The 16049-nt window shown below is 41.6% G+C and overlaps 1 protein-coding gene across 1 annotated transcript in view; it reads left to right on the forward strand.

Moving 5' to 3' along the window:
- The first annotated feature begins 2335 nt into the window (after window positions 1-2335).
- RALGAPB (Ral GTPase activating protein non-catalytic subunit beta) overlaps window positions 2336-16049 on the forward strand; it is a 90646-nt gene continuing 76932 nt past the window's right edge. Inside the window, exons 1-2 of the mRNA XM_021688941.1 lie at window positions 2336-2572; window positions 14492-14707. Coding sequence (XP_021544616.1) covers window positions 14522-14707 — 186 coding nt within the window. The 5' untranslated portion in view covers window positions 2336-2572; window positions 14492-14521. The remainder of the gene's footprint in view (window positions 2573-14491; window positions 14708-16049) is intronic.

Below are 16049 nucleotides of genomic sequence, written 5' to 3' on the forward strand. Positions count from 1 at the left end.
TGATATCAGGGTCATGAGTTCAAAGCCCCACATTGGGTGTGGAGCCTACTTAAAAAATAAAGAAAGAATGACTCTCTTGCATCTTTTCTCCACCAACCCCCACCAAATATTAAATCTTATCTTCCGACCAGTACAATAGTTCTTACACTTTGCATTTTATGTAAAAGCCATACTCTTTTTTTAAAAGCCATACTCTTGACTTGAAATTATTTATTGCTTATATAATTTTTATTTGCATTATTCCATTGATATATTTTTCTATTAAAATATTTCAGTGTCTTGGGTTGGAATTGAACTTTTTTTTTGTTTTCCCATTAAAATTAATGGAAACATATATTCCTTAATTTAACAGCTTTCACTTAAGAGTCAGAATTTTCAGAAATGAATTGAAGTCACTAGGGGGGAACTAGATGCATTTTCGTTCTCTCCCTAAGAGCTTTCAGACAGCTTCCTAGTCCTGTGTCTGTCACTTTTCCAATTCCCACCATCTGTTGCTCTTTCATTCTGTCACCTTCATTATCAGCCCTTACCTGTCTGATATATTACAGATATTCAATATTATGTTAGAAATGAGTCTGGTTGAAAGTAACATATAACTCAACAAACTCTGGTCTAAAGATTTTCCCCGTCTCATAAAACAGGAAGGCAGTCCAGGGTTTGTGCAGCTGCTTCACTATGTCCTAAAGAACCAGGCTTCTGGGGCGCCTGGGTGGCTCAGTCCTTAAGTGTCTGCCTTCAGCTCAGGTCATGCTCCCAGGGTCCTGGGATCGAGCCCCGCATCAGCCTACTTGCTCCCCGGGAAGCCTGCTTCTCCCTCTCCTACTCCCCCTGCTTGTGTTCCTGCTCTCACTATCTCTCTGTCAAATAAATAAATAAAATCTTAAAAAAAAAAAAAAAAAAGAGAACCAGGCTTCTTTTGTCTTTCTGTTCCACCTTCCTTAGCACAGTCCTCCTCATGGTCTCAAGATGACTGCAGCACCTCCAGGTGCTGTGCCTGAATTCCGCGAGTGAAGTAAGGGAAAGGTGAAGGTCACCAACATCTCCAAAGACTTCCTTTTTATTCTGGAAGGGAAGATCTCCCTTTGGACTTCGTCTGCATCCTATTGGCCAGAAACTTCGTTTTGTTACCACTCCTAGCTGTAAGGGAGGTTGGGAATGGTATGCTTTGCTTTCCAGTCTCTGTAATTCTGAAAGGCAAGGGATAAGTGGTTGGAAGAGATACTGAGTGATCCTCTTACAGTGTCTGTCACACTGTGTTTAATTGAAATGCATTGCTTTGATCCACAAAGTGTCCTGGGTATAGCCCCATTCCTGTCCTAGAACATTCTTACTCCTTGTTCCTCTTTCCTCTAACAACTTTCCTGGGGTGGAGCTGGGGGGGGGGGGGCGGCTGGCAAGGTCTTGAGGAAACACTCTTCTCTTTTATCCTTTTTATGAGAGTATCAGTTCATGGTCTCTTCTAACCGAAGGTAAGGAGGAGTCAGCATTTTCTCTTCTCTCTTCAGCCCTTTTTAGACAACCATGCCTTCAGCACTACTCAACACCCTGATCCCGTCTTCTCTAAATATCAAGGACAGTCTCAAAGCCGTGGCTTCCCTCTTCTTCTCTCAGCCCAAGTTTCCCCGTTTACACTCCCAAGGCACTTGAGCTGTACCTACTTAAGGGTATTTATTATTTTCTTCGTTGAGGCTGAAACCAAATTACTGAAAGTGGTAATGTTTACATAATCTATGGTGCATCATAGGTGCTCAAACCGTTATCTCCTGCTATTATTATCACTATTTATGTCTTCTCGCCTATGTCAGACTCAGCTCCTTAACCAGAGGCTCTGATGTCTGATTCATCTTTGTAGTCTGCTCCTGGCCTGGAATTGAGTATCTCTTACAGTTAATGCTATGCCCAGGTAATAAGAGAGCAGTGGGAAAAGGGCAACATTTCAAAGAAAGGGTGATGTAATGGTGGGATGTGAGAAACTTCTAGAACCTGGGTAGGAGCCAGAATCTTGCAGAGAAGCCCTTAACTCCGTCCGCACAGAAAACACGGAACTCTGGACTGATTCACAGGGATGCAGGTGGAGCACCCCCTCGGCAGTATTGAGACGAGGTAGTTGCAGCCGTCACTTCACTCCTCCCACTCCACTGGATCCGGAAAGGAAGGAGGGAATATGCCCCGCGCGGCGATCTGGGATTGCTGCGCACGCGCAGCTTCCGGCGCCGTGTCTCGGGAATTATTTGACGCCGCGGCTTCGGACCCGCAGAAGTCTCTGATCAGGCACGCCGCGCACGCGCGGTGGTCCACTCGGTTCGGGGAGTTATTTGACGCTGCCGCCCCTGGCAGTCGGAAGTTGCCAGAGCAGAGCTCAGCCGGCCGGCCTGACCGGCCTTCGTCGTCCCCCGGGCGCCCTCGGAGAGTCGCTGACGGGTGGACGGGCCGACCGCCTGAGGACAGCCGGCCTGGGCAGCAAAAGAGCCGGCACTATGGCGCGGGTGGCGTGAGGCGGAAAGCCGAGCGCGGCCGGCGGCGGCGGCAGCGGCGCCCGCCCCAGCGATGCGGGCCCCGCCCGTCGCCTCAGGTAACCCGACGGCCCTCCCTGTCGCGGCCGGACCCTCCCCTTCCCTCCCCTCCGGGCGGTCCCGGAACGGCCAATTCTGTCTCTCGGGCCCGGGTGCCCCAAGGGCCCTGCCTTCGGAAGCACGTCTCTGCCTTTCTCGGGGGACCCCCGGGGTCCGGTGGAGCCTGGCCCTGACTCGGGGCTTGGGGGGGGGGTGGTGGCGGGAGTCGGCGGCTTCTATCGGGTCTATTCCGACCGGGTCTAGCCCTTGGGAGCTGCCCGGGCCGGGCGATGCGCTCTCCTGGCAACCTGGGGGAGGGGGCGGGTCTGGAGCGGAGCTAGACAACTCCGGCGAGGAATTTGGTCCAGCAGAAGGGTTGCGTGAGTTTGCTGCCGTCCAGTGGGGACGATGCTGCCCATTGCACAGTGACAGTCGGGTGAGGAAGAGTTAATAACGAGAATAAACAGCAGACCCTTGTTAAGCGCTCACTACACGCCAGGCATTGTGCCAGGCCATTACGTTCACCACATCTAACTTCACAACAAGCCTGTAAGGTAGGATGGTTATCCCCATTTTACTGACGATGCAACTGAGGCTCTGAATGGTTTGGTGACTTACTTGCCCAAGGTCACATAGCTGGTAATTTGGACCCAGGCAGCCTGACTCCAGGTCAGTGGCTGTCCAACTCTGCTGCATGTTAAAGTCACCTGGAGCCCCTTTTAAAGATTCCTGAAGCTTAGGCCGCAGATCCAGACCGATTAAATCAGAATGTTTGGGGGAAGCGGGGGAGTCAGACGTCAGTATTTTTTAAGGCGCCCCATGTGATTCCAGTGTGTAGCAAACTTTGGGAACTGCTGGGGTGGGCAGTCCTGTATCTCAGAAGACGTTTCAGTGAGTCTGCAGTTTAAGTGTGTAGGAGAATCATCTGGGAGTTTGTTAAAAATTCGAGTTCCACTTGCAAAGATCGTATCTTTAGGCCCAGTGACTACCCCACTTTGAAAGCCACTAGGAGATGGAAAGTAACTTTCTTTGCAGGATTTCTGAGTTGCTGTAGCTTTACAGTGTATGCATCTCATGTAAAACTGTTAGTTTCCAGTTTTCCTGGATATACAGTACTCACGGGTCTAGTGTCTTTAACTTCTGGGTCATCTTTGCATATGCTGTTCTTCTGCCTAGGCTATCCTCCATGCTTTGTCCCCACTCCACCCAAACGCATACACTTCTCTCTCTTAAACATGTGCACAGAGCTTTTTCTTCCAGTCTCTGCCTGCCTAACTCCCAACATGCCCTTCGGGATGCCCGTGTCTGTGACACTCAACCACCTTGGGTCGTTCTTATATGCTCTTTAGCATCATCATAACGGAATTTACCAATTCTTTATCTATGTCCAGTAGAAGAGACAGAAATGCAACACATTTCTGTCTCTTCTACTGGATTATGAGCAACTTGAACTATTTTTTTTTAAATATTTTATTTATTTATTGACAGAGAGACACAGCGAGAGAGGGAACACAAGCAGGGGGAGTGAGAGAGGGAGAAGCAGGCTTCCTGCCGAGCAGGGAGCCCGATACGGGGCTCGATCCCAGGACCCTGGGACCATGACCTGAGCCGAAGGCAGACGCTTAACAACTGAGCCACCCAGGCGCCCCTCGAACTATTTTTTTGATCTCTGTTCCGCCCAGTGTTTTGATATAGACTTACACAGCTTTTACTGATTGGCATGTTTGAGTCTCTTCTATGTCATAGACTTAATGCTGTAAACAGATTCTTCTCTATTTCCATTTTTGCAAGAAGTGTTTGGTAGTTCTTAGCCTATAGAGTTTTGTTCTTTTTGCTTAGAAACACTCTAGTTAGGTTCATTAATTTATCCATCCAGCAGTTGGACAAACACATTGAGTTCTCACACTGGCAAGGCACTATGTAGGATGATATGTAATCAACACTGGTTGATTTTTCTTAAAATCGGATTTTATCATAATCAGATATGATCAGTTCTGCAGTGGAGACCTTTAATTGTCCTTAGGCCTTTGCATATGTTCCCTACCTCGTTGTCCAAAATAGTGTTTAGTTGTCATTTACTAAATGTTATTGCCTTGTTGGTACTTGATAAATGCTAGTAGATGGAATTGGCTATCAGTAGTAGTTCATCCTGTTCATTAGGAGAGATGACATAAGTAGTACTTATGTCGGAACAGACCCGACAGAAGATTAAAACCTTGATGTCAGAGGATTTGACAAACTTAGTATATATTTATTGTAAAATGCCCAAACTGCTATTGCCCAACATATTTACAGATTTTAAAGAAAGGCAGGCCAGTAATTCAGATTGTATTTGTTCTTGGCTGGTCGTCAAACCATGTGAAATTTATAAAAGGGAATGAGTGAATGAATATGTATGTGAAGGTCATTATGAAGAGGTTTTTGGACAATAAAGATCTTTTTTATAGCAGTTAAATATGGTGAAGTATGTGGACTAAATAAAAATATATACATTTTATAAAAGACATTCTTTACAGGATAAGGATTGTTATAGAAAGATTCTCTTGGTTCTGTTTTGGACTGTTTTGTCAATTTTTAGGCTAAGGCTAGTAGAGAAACTGATGGGACAATTCTTGTTAAATTCAGATACTCAAGAAACTTGCCCTTGTTTCTCTCTGATCAGATATGGACAGAGTATCCAGTTCTGGCCTTGGCGCATGGAAGAAACTCAATCTTTAAGCCTGATGTTTTACTCTGTAGTTGATATCCAAAGTAAAGGGGAAATATTTCACATGTTCATTAAAGACCAAAAGTGGGTCCAATCAAGATAGCCTGAGACTTAGAAATGGATTCTGTTTGAGATATTCATCATTGTTAGCAGATGTGTTTTCTGACATGTGTAAAGACCTTTTGGGTAGAATACATGATTTCTTTTGGTACAAGATGATTAAAGTTTTAAAATTAAAGTACATGGAGTTTAATTCTAAGTGGTTAGAGGTGAAGAAAGACTACCCAAGACTACATGGTTGGGTTCTAGCACATCAAGGGCTAGAAAGCAGGTTCCTTCCTCTGCACGCAGTATTTCCTTCCACCTCCATGCCCCACGTGAGAGGATGTCTTGTTTGTTGTTATTTTGTGTTTGTGTGTGTGTGTGTGTATGTGTGTGTGTGTTTTGGGGTTGGGGAAATGACAGAGTAGTCTGCTATGTTTGAGATACTCAATTAGATGTATAGTGAATGCTTGGTGTGTGACATGTACTTTATATATTGAGGATACCAAGATAAATAAGACACAGCCTCTGTCCTGAAGGAGTCTATAGTCTAGTTAGAGTTGTAATAAAAATAGAAGTATAGTATCTAAGGCAGCTCTGCTGGGTAGAATTTTCTGCAGTGATGGAGCTATTCTGTATCTGTGCTGTCCAGTATGGTAGCCCCTAGCCACATGTGAGTACTGAGCACTGGAAAGGTGACTAGTGTAAATGAGGAACTGAATTTCTAATTTAAATGTAAGTAGTTATATGTGGATATGGCTACTGTATTGGACAGAGCAGGCATAAAAGGCATAAAAGATGAGAAGTGTGGTGGTGCTGGTGGGGGGCAGGCAGGGTATTCATAGTATTCATGCTAGCAGAAACTACCTATTTACCCTTTTAGGGAGGAATGTCTGTCTTTCTTGTGATTCAGGTGTTTGATAGGATCCCCAACAGAATCTGGTGTATAGGTGAGTACATTCCTTTCTGATGAAACTTGATTGATATTTGCCTTGTAGGGTCAATGGGACTACAACAGAAATGTGAACTATAATCCTTTTGTCTTTATTCGTCATAAAGTATGATGGGTGACCTTGAGAGCAATGTGTGCTTTAAAATCCAGCATGGTTCATTTATTTACTCAGTGTTTCGGCACCCTGTGTCCTATTTTTCCTAAGAGAAACAAGGCATGCCTGATAATGTTTACTTTGCCTTTGTACATCTTAAAGTATGTTGACTTAATGTCACTTTATTTGATCCTTCCCCTGAGTTACTTTAGGTAGGTACTGCAGGTGTTCTCCCTGTTTTGCAGATGAGGGAACTATGACAAAGAAATGCCAAGTGACTTGTCCAAGGTCATAATGATGAGGTGTGGAGTCAGAACAAAAGGGAAGAGCCCTGGACTTTGGAGCAAAAGGTGGAGTTTCTTGTCCCAGCTCTACTGTCACTTGATGTGACTCTGAGCAAGTTATAGCCTTTTTGTTTCCTCACCTAGTGTGTCCGTACCTCTGTCTTACTGAACTTTTTAGGCTTGTTATTGGAATAAAATGAAATAACATGTGAAAGCTCTTTCAAAATGATCAGTTTTACAAAGGTACATTGTTATCAGGCAATGTTTTTCTCTTGTTTGATGCTGACTTCAAAACTCACTGTGTCAGTTAATCATGTTGAATACTGCAGTACTCTGGTGTTGTCATAGATTTGTCTTCCTCACTATGAAACATTCCCTTGGGCAGCCATCGTGTCCTGTTTATATCTGCGTACCTATACCTAGGACAGTACCTGATACATAGCAGGTGTGTAATAAATTTGTTTGTTTCATGAAATAACTGATGTCTGGATTTACTTTATGAAGTTTTAAAAAAATTTTTCTCTGTAATTAGACTTGAAGCTTCTTGGGAACAGGGATTTTATTTATTCACTGTTATTATTCCCTATAAATATTGATTGAGTCAGTTGATATAATTAATGTCTGGCTGTGGTCTCAGTGCATCTACCACTACCACCATATCGATCATTTTGGTAATCTGTCAATTAGACCAAACCTTCATGTTACTCTGCGGTAGTACCTACAAACCATAAGCTGTTACCAGCACACGGTCACCTGATGATAGAAACCTCCAGGGAGATTACCTAGAAAATGGACACATAGAGTTGGGAAGAAATTAAGTGATCTGCAGGGGAACATTGTCATCATCTTCTCCTTCCTCCTGTCATATTTACTTCTGGAGACTTCTCTGCTAGTAGCTCAGGGTGCTAGCTGACTGAGCCTATCTGGGGAGGATCCTTAACTTAGCAGTCAGAGCCCTTAATTATCTAACTTCAGTTATGTCTTCTTTTCTCACTGCAGTGCCCGGGCCTCCCTGCCTCGTCCTCATCCTTCCCTCCCTCCCCCTCCTCAGTATATTAGCTACACTGGAGTTTACTCTTCTATTGTCCCTTCAGCCTGTCTTGGACACTTAGACGAAATTCTAGTTTCTCTTGTATCATTTCTATGATAAAGTTAATATTCTCTCATTCTCTGCCCCAGTTTTTACTGAATTAATTATAAATCTCCAATCCTAGCATTCATACTCTTTCAAATTGGTCACCGTTTATCTTTGAAATCTTATCCCTTCTACATACAGCTTTTTTTTCTGCCACTCTAGGTTTTTAGTTTCTGGTGCTGTTTGTTGCTACTTGAAGCAAGCGCCCTTCCTCGTATATTTTTCTTTTCTACCCGCCTCTTTTTACTCTCACTCTTACTCAGTTAATTTTCTTATCTCTGTTAAAATCGTAACCTTCCTTCAATACCCCATTCATTCTTCCCTGATCTTATCCTGTTGTTTTCCAGCTCAGCACTTCTTTCAGTCAAAAGTAATCTTTTGTCCTCTGAACTTCCACGATGTCTTTCGGATAGCTTACCATAATATGTTTAGTTAATATCCATCATCTCCTATAGATACAATAAAAAGAAAAAAATATTTTCCTAGTGATGAGAACTCTTAGGATCTGCTCTCCTAACAGCTTTCCTGTATGTCCTATAGCAGTGTTAACTTTAGTCATCATGTTGTACATCATATCCCTAGTGTTTACTTATCTTGTAACTGGAAGTTTGTACCTTTTGACCACCTTCCTCCAATTTCCTCTCCCCAAAGCCCCCATCACTGGTAACCACAAATCTGATTTCTTTTTCTAATTTTGGTGGGGTTTTTTTGTTTGTTTGTTTTTAAGATGCCGCATATAAGTGAGATCATACAGTATTTGTCTTTCTCTGTCTAGTTTCACATAGCATAATGCCTTCACGGTCCATCCATGTTGTTGAAATGGTAGAATTTTCTTGTTTCTTTATGGCTAAGTAATATTCCATTATACACACACACACACCCCACAACTTCTTTATCCATTCATCCATCAGTGGACACTTAGGTTGTTTCCATGTATTAACGTTGCTATGAACGTGGGGGTGCAGATATCTTTTTGAATTAGCATTTTCATTTCCTTTGGATATATTCCCAGAAATGGAATTGCTGGATCATATGCTAGTTCTTTTTTAATTTTTTGAGGAAACTTCATACCTTTTTCTGTAGTGGCTGTACCAGTTTACAATTCCACCAACAGTGTACAAGGGTCCCCTTTTCTCCACATCCATGCCAGCATTTATTGTATCTTTTTGACGATGGCCATTTTAACAGGCATGAGGTAAAATTTCATTTTGGTTTCAATTTGCATTTCCCTAATGACTAATGATGTTGAGCACCTTTTCATGTACCTGTTGTCCATTCATATATATTCTTTGGAAAAATGTCTATTCAGATCCTTTGCCCATTTTTAATTGGATTATTTGGGGGTTTTTTGCTATTGAGTTGTATGAGTTCTTTGTGTGTTTTGGTTATTAGCCCCTTATCAGATACATGGTTTGCAAGTATTTTTTCCCATTCAGTAGGTTGTCTTTTCACTTTGTTGATGGTTTCTTTTGCTGTGCAAAACCTTCTCAGTTTGATGTGGTTCCATTTATTTTTCATTTTGTTGCTTGTGCTTTAGGTATGATTTCCAAAAAATCCATTATCAAGACCCATGTCAAGGAACCTTTTTCCTATGTTTTCTTCTAGGAGTTTCATGTCTTACAATTAAGTCTAATCCATTTTGAGTTAATTTTTGTGAATGGTGTAAGATGGGGTTGTTTCATTTTTTTTTACATGTGACTATCCAATTTTCCTAGCACCATTTATTGAAGAGACTTTCTTTTCTTGTATATTTGACATTTTGAAATAAGGGCTACAGAAGTGTGTATGTAGTTCTTGTGATTGTGTTCCCGATAGCCTTGTGTGCTATCAGCAGCTCAGATACCACCAGTGGTATGGCCTTCGGTGATGTGATTTTTGTGAAATGGTCAACAATTTTTTTTTTTTTTTTTAACAATTCTTGATATGGTAAGGTTCTAAACATAAAAGGTCCAGTCTTTTCGCAGTTTACACAATGGCATTACTGGAAAATTCAGTGTATATTAAAATAGCACAAAATATTTTTTATTTTTGTATAAAATGGAGTTACATTTCTAGGTTTAGACAGTTAAGGACAGACTGATTTTCTGGCAGACATTTGATAGTCATGTGAAAAGTAGCATAATTGTTCCTGGTGCAGGACTGTCTCCTGCATTGCAGGATGTCTAGATTTCCTGCCTCTGCCCATAAATACCAATAGCACACCCCAATCATTGTGTTAACCAGAAGTGCACTTAATATTTCTAAAATGCCCTCTAGGCGGCAGTTCTTTTGTATTGAAAACCATTGACTTAAATTCTTGAGTGTGTCTTGTTGGCCTTATCTCCTAATCAGAATTGAGTTTTATCACTTGTTTTGCTAGTTTAATAGGTACAAAACAATATCTTTGTTGCTTTGCTTTGTTTTTTTTATTCATGTTTGTTTCCAATGTTATTTTCTCTTCATTGTTTTGTTTAATTTGCCTGTAATTATAACACATCTTTGTCTTAATACTTTTTGTCTGTATATTTTGTTAAAATTTAGCATGTTTTTTTTTGTTACATACATTTTAATAGTTAAGTTAAACTTTTTCACTGTATCTTTTCTATACCTTTCTCCTTTACACGTTTCATTTTCTTACATTTAATTATTTAAAAATACATTTAAAGAATTAAAATTTCTTACATTTAAGTTTTTAAGAATTTAAGAGCTATTAAACCTGTTTTGATTGGTCTTTCACAGTATTGTTGTTTTTAAAGAATAATACTGTCTTTTTTCAGAATTGGGAAATTCTGTGAAACTTGTTTCACTTTTCATAAATGCATATTTCTGGGTCACAGTGTAAAATACATTTATTATGGGACTAGGTCCAAAAGTGTGAAAATGAATAGAGGAGGTGGAGGGGGCTTCCTTTTCAGATCTTAAAACATTGTATAAAGCCACTGAATTTAAATCATTATGGCATTGGTATGGGAATAGATAAATAGTTGAATGGAACAGATTCATAAGTAGATTCCTTTATAAATGAGGATTTAGTATATGACAAATTGGTGTTTCAGTTTGGTGGGAAAGGATGTATTTTTTTTTTTAAAGATTTTATTTATTTATTTGAGATAGAGAGAATGAGATACAGAGAGCATGAGAGGGAGGAGGGTCAGAGGGAGAAGCAGACTCCCTGCCGAGCAGGGAGCCCGATGCGGGACTCGATCCAGGGACTCCAGGACCATGACCTGAGCCGAAGGCAGTCGCTTAACCAACTGAGCCACCCAGGCGCCCGGAAAGGATGTATTTTTAATAGACGATGATGGCACAATTGACTGTACATCTACAAGAAAATAAATTGCACCTTTCCTACACCACTTACAGAGAAGTGAATTCCAGATGAATATAAAACTTAAGTGTGAAGAAATAAGCAGTTGTTTTGCAGGAAATCTGGGAGACTACATAAACACTTTAGGGTTACATTTTCACACTTTTGGACCTAGTCCCATAATAAATGTATTTTACACTGTGACCCAGAAATATGCATTTATGAAAAGTGAAACAAGTTTCACAGAATATTGCTTACCTTTACTATGTGTGATGCCTTTATTGTATATCTTATTCCATGTAATTAAAAACAAAAGTGTTACCCATTACATTTATTTCATGACCCACAGTTTGAAAAACACTGATAGAGGAGATGAGAGGCAGAAACCACCTAAGCCATACTCAAGCTGCAAAATGTAAATATGTGACTAGAACAATGAAATTTCACTTCATACCTATCAAACTGGCAAAGAAAGAAAGAAAAAAGCAAGCAATTCCTGGCAGGAGAAGGGGAGTGAGAGGAGGGAAAGGCTCTCATCCATTCCTAATGTAGATGGAAGTTGTTACAGCTTTTTTTGGGAAGCAATCTGGCAAGACCTATTAACAATAAAAACAAATGCCCTTTGATCCAATAGTTTCATTCTTGGGAACTTGTTCCATAGAAATTAAAAGGCCAGTGTTTATATGAACAAACATGTTTATTGCATCATTTCCTGGTGACAAAAAAATGGGAACTGAAGTAAATACACATCATTAGGAGACTGGTTGAATAAGTTATACCACACCCATGCCATGGAATGTTACACAGTCATTAAAAAGAATCTATTATTAGTTGGAAGGATGTTCATGAGGCATTGTTGAATGGAAAAAAAAAAAAAAACAGAAAAGTATACAATGCCTATCTATGCAAGTATGTGTATTATTTTAACATGATTGAGTTAGGGTAGAGAAACACAAGAGGAAATGTTAGGTTGTCAACATGGATTATCTATCTAGGGAAGTGAATTATTTGGACAGGACATGAAGCCAAATAAAATGAAAAAGGTAAAAAAAAAAAACTACACTAAAACAAAACAAAAGTCCCTGCGGTATAATATTCTTGTGCATTTACGTAAGAGACTATGTATGGTGTGTATATGTGTATTATACTGTGTATGCACTGTATGTATATGTATGCATATATGTTGACTAGAAGAGGTGAGAAAAAAATGTGTGGCGTGGGAATATAAATTGTCACCTGATGGGGATGGCTCCCTATCAGAACTTTCCCTTTTTCCCCTTCCATTATTTTGGGAGGGTTGGGGAGGGCACCAGAATATCCTTGGGGAAATTCCTTATAAACCCAAGGAAACTGAGGCAATCTTAATAGTCGAATCCACCCTTCCTTCACATTGTAGGTACCTTGTTAGATGCTGGCCCATCTCTCTTGCCTTCTCATTTTCAGGGCCTTTTTGTCCAGAGGAGGACATCAGATCTCATAGGGTACCGAAAGGTACCAGGGCCCAGAGTTCATCAGATTCCCAAAGAGGATGAGAAGTTTGAGCAGGGTTGGGGGTGGGAGGTATGCAAGAGGGGAAGAGAAGGTGGTGGGTTCCTCTGTGTGGAAATGTGAAAGAAATGTAGTTTGGGACCAGTCTGTGAATGACTTTGACTTTCGTGCTGAGGAGTTTCATTGTCATTCTGCAGGCCTATAATTCTCAAATGCCATATCCTCTTGAAAAATACTGATACTTGTTGAGTTGGAATGAGGTTTTTTTTAAGATGAAATTGAACAATGCTAGTCTTTCCCAGTGTGAAGAAAAATTAGCTTAAGGGATAGAACTTTTTATTTTTTTAAATTAAAAAAAAAATTTTTTTTTTAAAGATTTTATTTATTTGCGAGAGAGAGAATGAGAGACAGAGAGCATGAGAGGGAGGAGGGTCAGAGGGAGAAGCAGACTCCCTGCTGAGCAGGGAGCCCGATGCGGGACTCGATCCCGGGACTCCAGGATCATGACCTGAGCCGAAGGCAGTCGCTTAACCAACTGAGCCACCCAGGCGCCCAAGGGATAGAACTTTTTAAAGATTAAGTGTACCCATGTATTTTGCTTAAACTCTGCTGGCTGGGCATACAGATTTCAGAACAAGTAGAAGTTGGAAGTTAACAGAAATTAATTGGGAAGAGCTAACCATCCTTGATTCTCTTCATGAGCATCGTGTTTGATTGTAACATTTACATTGTATTCATACAGATATGTTTTCTGTGGCTGAAAGTTTTTCATTTGTATGGTAGACATAGATCATTTCATGGAGAATATACAGCACAGGGTGAAGCAGTACATGCATGGAGAATGTATAGGATAGGGACAAGGTAGTACATGCCATGGTTAAGAGAATGGTCCCTGGAACCCAACAGATATGGATTCAAACCCAGCTCCACCATGTTATAGCTCTGAAGCCTCAGGTAAGTAGCAAACCTCTCTGTCTCAGCTTTTTCATCTGTGGAATAGAGATAACGTTTATTAATATTCATTGAGTTGGGTTTTTTTTCAAGATTTATTTATCTTTAGGTGGGGGGAGAGAGAGCGAGAGCATGCATGCATACACACACACACACACACACACACACACACACACACACACACAAGTGGGGGGAGGGGCAGAGGGAAAAGGAAGGAGAGAATCCCAAGCTGACTCCCTGCTGAGCGTGGAGCCTGATGTGGGGCTGGATCCCAAGACCTGAGCTGAAACCAAAAGTCGGGACGCTCAGCCGACTGAGCCATCCAGGCACTCCTATTCATTGAGTTGTTTTGATGATTGCATGAGTAGCACGTAAATGCTCAGTAAGTGGAGCTCTTAATATATTTTCTGAAGAACACCGTGACTTCCAGTCTACACTGTTATTAGAAATTTGTGTGTCACTGCTGCAGGGAATGAAATAGTCTCAAAGAATTTTATGTCTGATTTGAGGACATTGATGGGAAATTGCAGGGGTATGTTTCTAGCATGTAATAGGTACTTGGAAATTGTTGACTGAAAAATCTGGATCTTGGAGTAAACTCTTTCCTTTGTCTTCCTTTCCTACTTAGGGCGCTTCATTCTGCTATCTTTTTCTATCCTGGAACATAGAATGAGGAGGGCTCCCTCTTGTTATGAGTACCAAATCAGATAATTTTATCCCCCTGCACAGTGGCGTCTGTCCCAGTTCCATTCCAGGGCTTCTGCGGCTCTTTTGGGGAGGTGCTCAGACAGCTGCTTCCCAGGATCTGCCTTCCTACCTGATCTTGCCATGAGGTTGTTTTAGGACATTCTCAAAACATTTAGATGTATTTTTTTCTCAGTCTACTTGGCAGTGTGTTCGTAGCTGCTTTATCTTACCGTGTACGGTAAATCTGTGTTTTACTTATTTTTATTAATTTGCAACAGTGTAATTTAACAGTAATTCTGTTTTGTCTTTTCAGGTGCCATTTGGATAGTCCTTTAGCGGCACGATGTACTCTGAGTGGAGGTCACTGCATTTGGTGATTCAGAATGATCAGGGCCACACGAGTGTGCTGCACAGCTATCCAGAGAGCGTTGGGCGAGAGGTGGCAAATGCAGTGGTCCATCCCCTTGGGCAGGCCTTAGGTACCCCTTCAGTGGCTGGTAGTGAGAGTTTATTAAAAACTGACAAAGAAGTAAGTGTTTCTTCCTTTCATTCTACTGTGTGAAAACATAATTTTGTTACTGAAGAATTTATTTGACATTGTCCTTTTAATGGGTTTCTGTCCAATGCAGTACAACTTTTTAAAATTTTGACCTTTGTTTGGGTTGAAGGTTGGGGCTGAGAGTTTGTGGGGGTCAAGGAATAGGTTGTACCATTGTGCTGCTGGCTCCTTACTAGCCAGACCCAACTCTCTACTTGAGCTGTGTGCCCAAGACAGAGGCTTAAGTGTCAGGCCCTTGCCTCTAAGCCCTGGGCCCAGTTTTCAGATTTTTATTCAGAGGTGTGTTCGGAAGGTCTTCATTGCTACTCCAGTATGGCCTCTAACTGAAGGCCTGTCTTGTGTCGTTTTCAGGCTTCACATATGCACTGAACTTGAGGCCCTCCTGTGTCTCCATGTCTGCTTATCCTTACCTGACTCTCAGATTTAAGAGTGCTGCAGAGCAGCTAAGTGCATATGGCTATGAGCCCAAGTGGTTGGAATGGGGGTTGTGTTTGCTGTCCCTAAAGATAAGGGCTCCTAGAGTGGCTTGGCCTGGAGGTGGTCCTCTGGTCTTGGGTTCAGGTGACTGGGCTGAAGTGTTCAGGGGCAGGTCATGAAGGGACCCTGATAATGGAGGGATACAGGAATTTGCTAGTGTGATGTCTGGCTAAGATACGGGATTAGAACTTTGTCTCTGTACTTGAGGAATACAACCTTCAGACTTCGGGTTAACTTACTTTCCAGACCCACTTTTTCTCCCCCCTTACTTTTTGATTTCTTTCTGGTGAAGGAGAGATTAGACCTAATCTACATGGAAGACTGGATACAAGACTAAAGCTTATAGCTCTAAAGGCAGTGTATTTACCCTCCACAGGCCATGGGTTGCTGGAGGATGAAGCCTTTCAGTCTGAGGAGCGTTTTTCTCTCTTCAGAGTACCTTAGCAGAGACTTACCCTGAGGTCCAGCGCTTGGCCTGGTGTACTCTCCTCCTGGTGGGTCTGTAATTATCTCCTGGGAAGAGAGGGCACATTAGTGGATAGAGGTGCTGTGCTGCACTCTTGTTCGTTCTCCTTCTCCACCCTTAAAAAGATACAAGAGAATAGTCCTTGAATCCAGTGTCCTCTAGAATTATACAATTGAACTATTATGGAGATATCACCAGAGATATTTTTTCCTTTGTCTTTTCATCTGACAATTACGGACTTGCAGTCCCTTTTAAAATCCTTTCTTATGCGTGGTTAAATTCCTCCCACCCTCCTATATTTGTCCCAGCTTCACTGTGGTGTTACAGCCTTTAAAGTTTATCACTGTTGCGGATAATATTGTATTGTAT

The sequence above is a fragment of the Neomonachus schauinslandi genome, chromosome 10 (genome assembly GCF_002201575.2).
Source record: "Neomonachus schauinslandi chromosome 10, ASM220157v2, whole genome shotgun sequence".
NCBI classification, from domain to species: domain Eukaryota; kingdom Metazoa; phylum Chordata; class Mammalia; order Carnivora; family Phocidae; genus Neomonachus; species Neomonachus schauinslandi.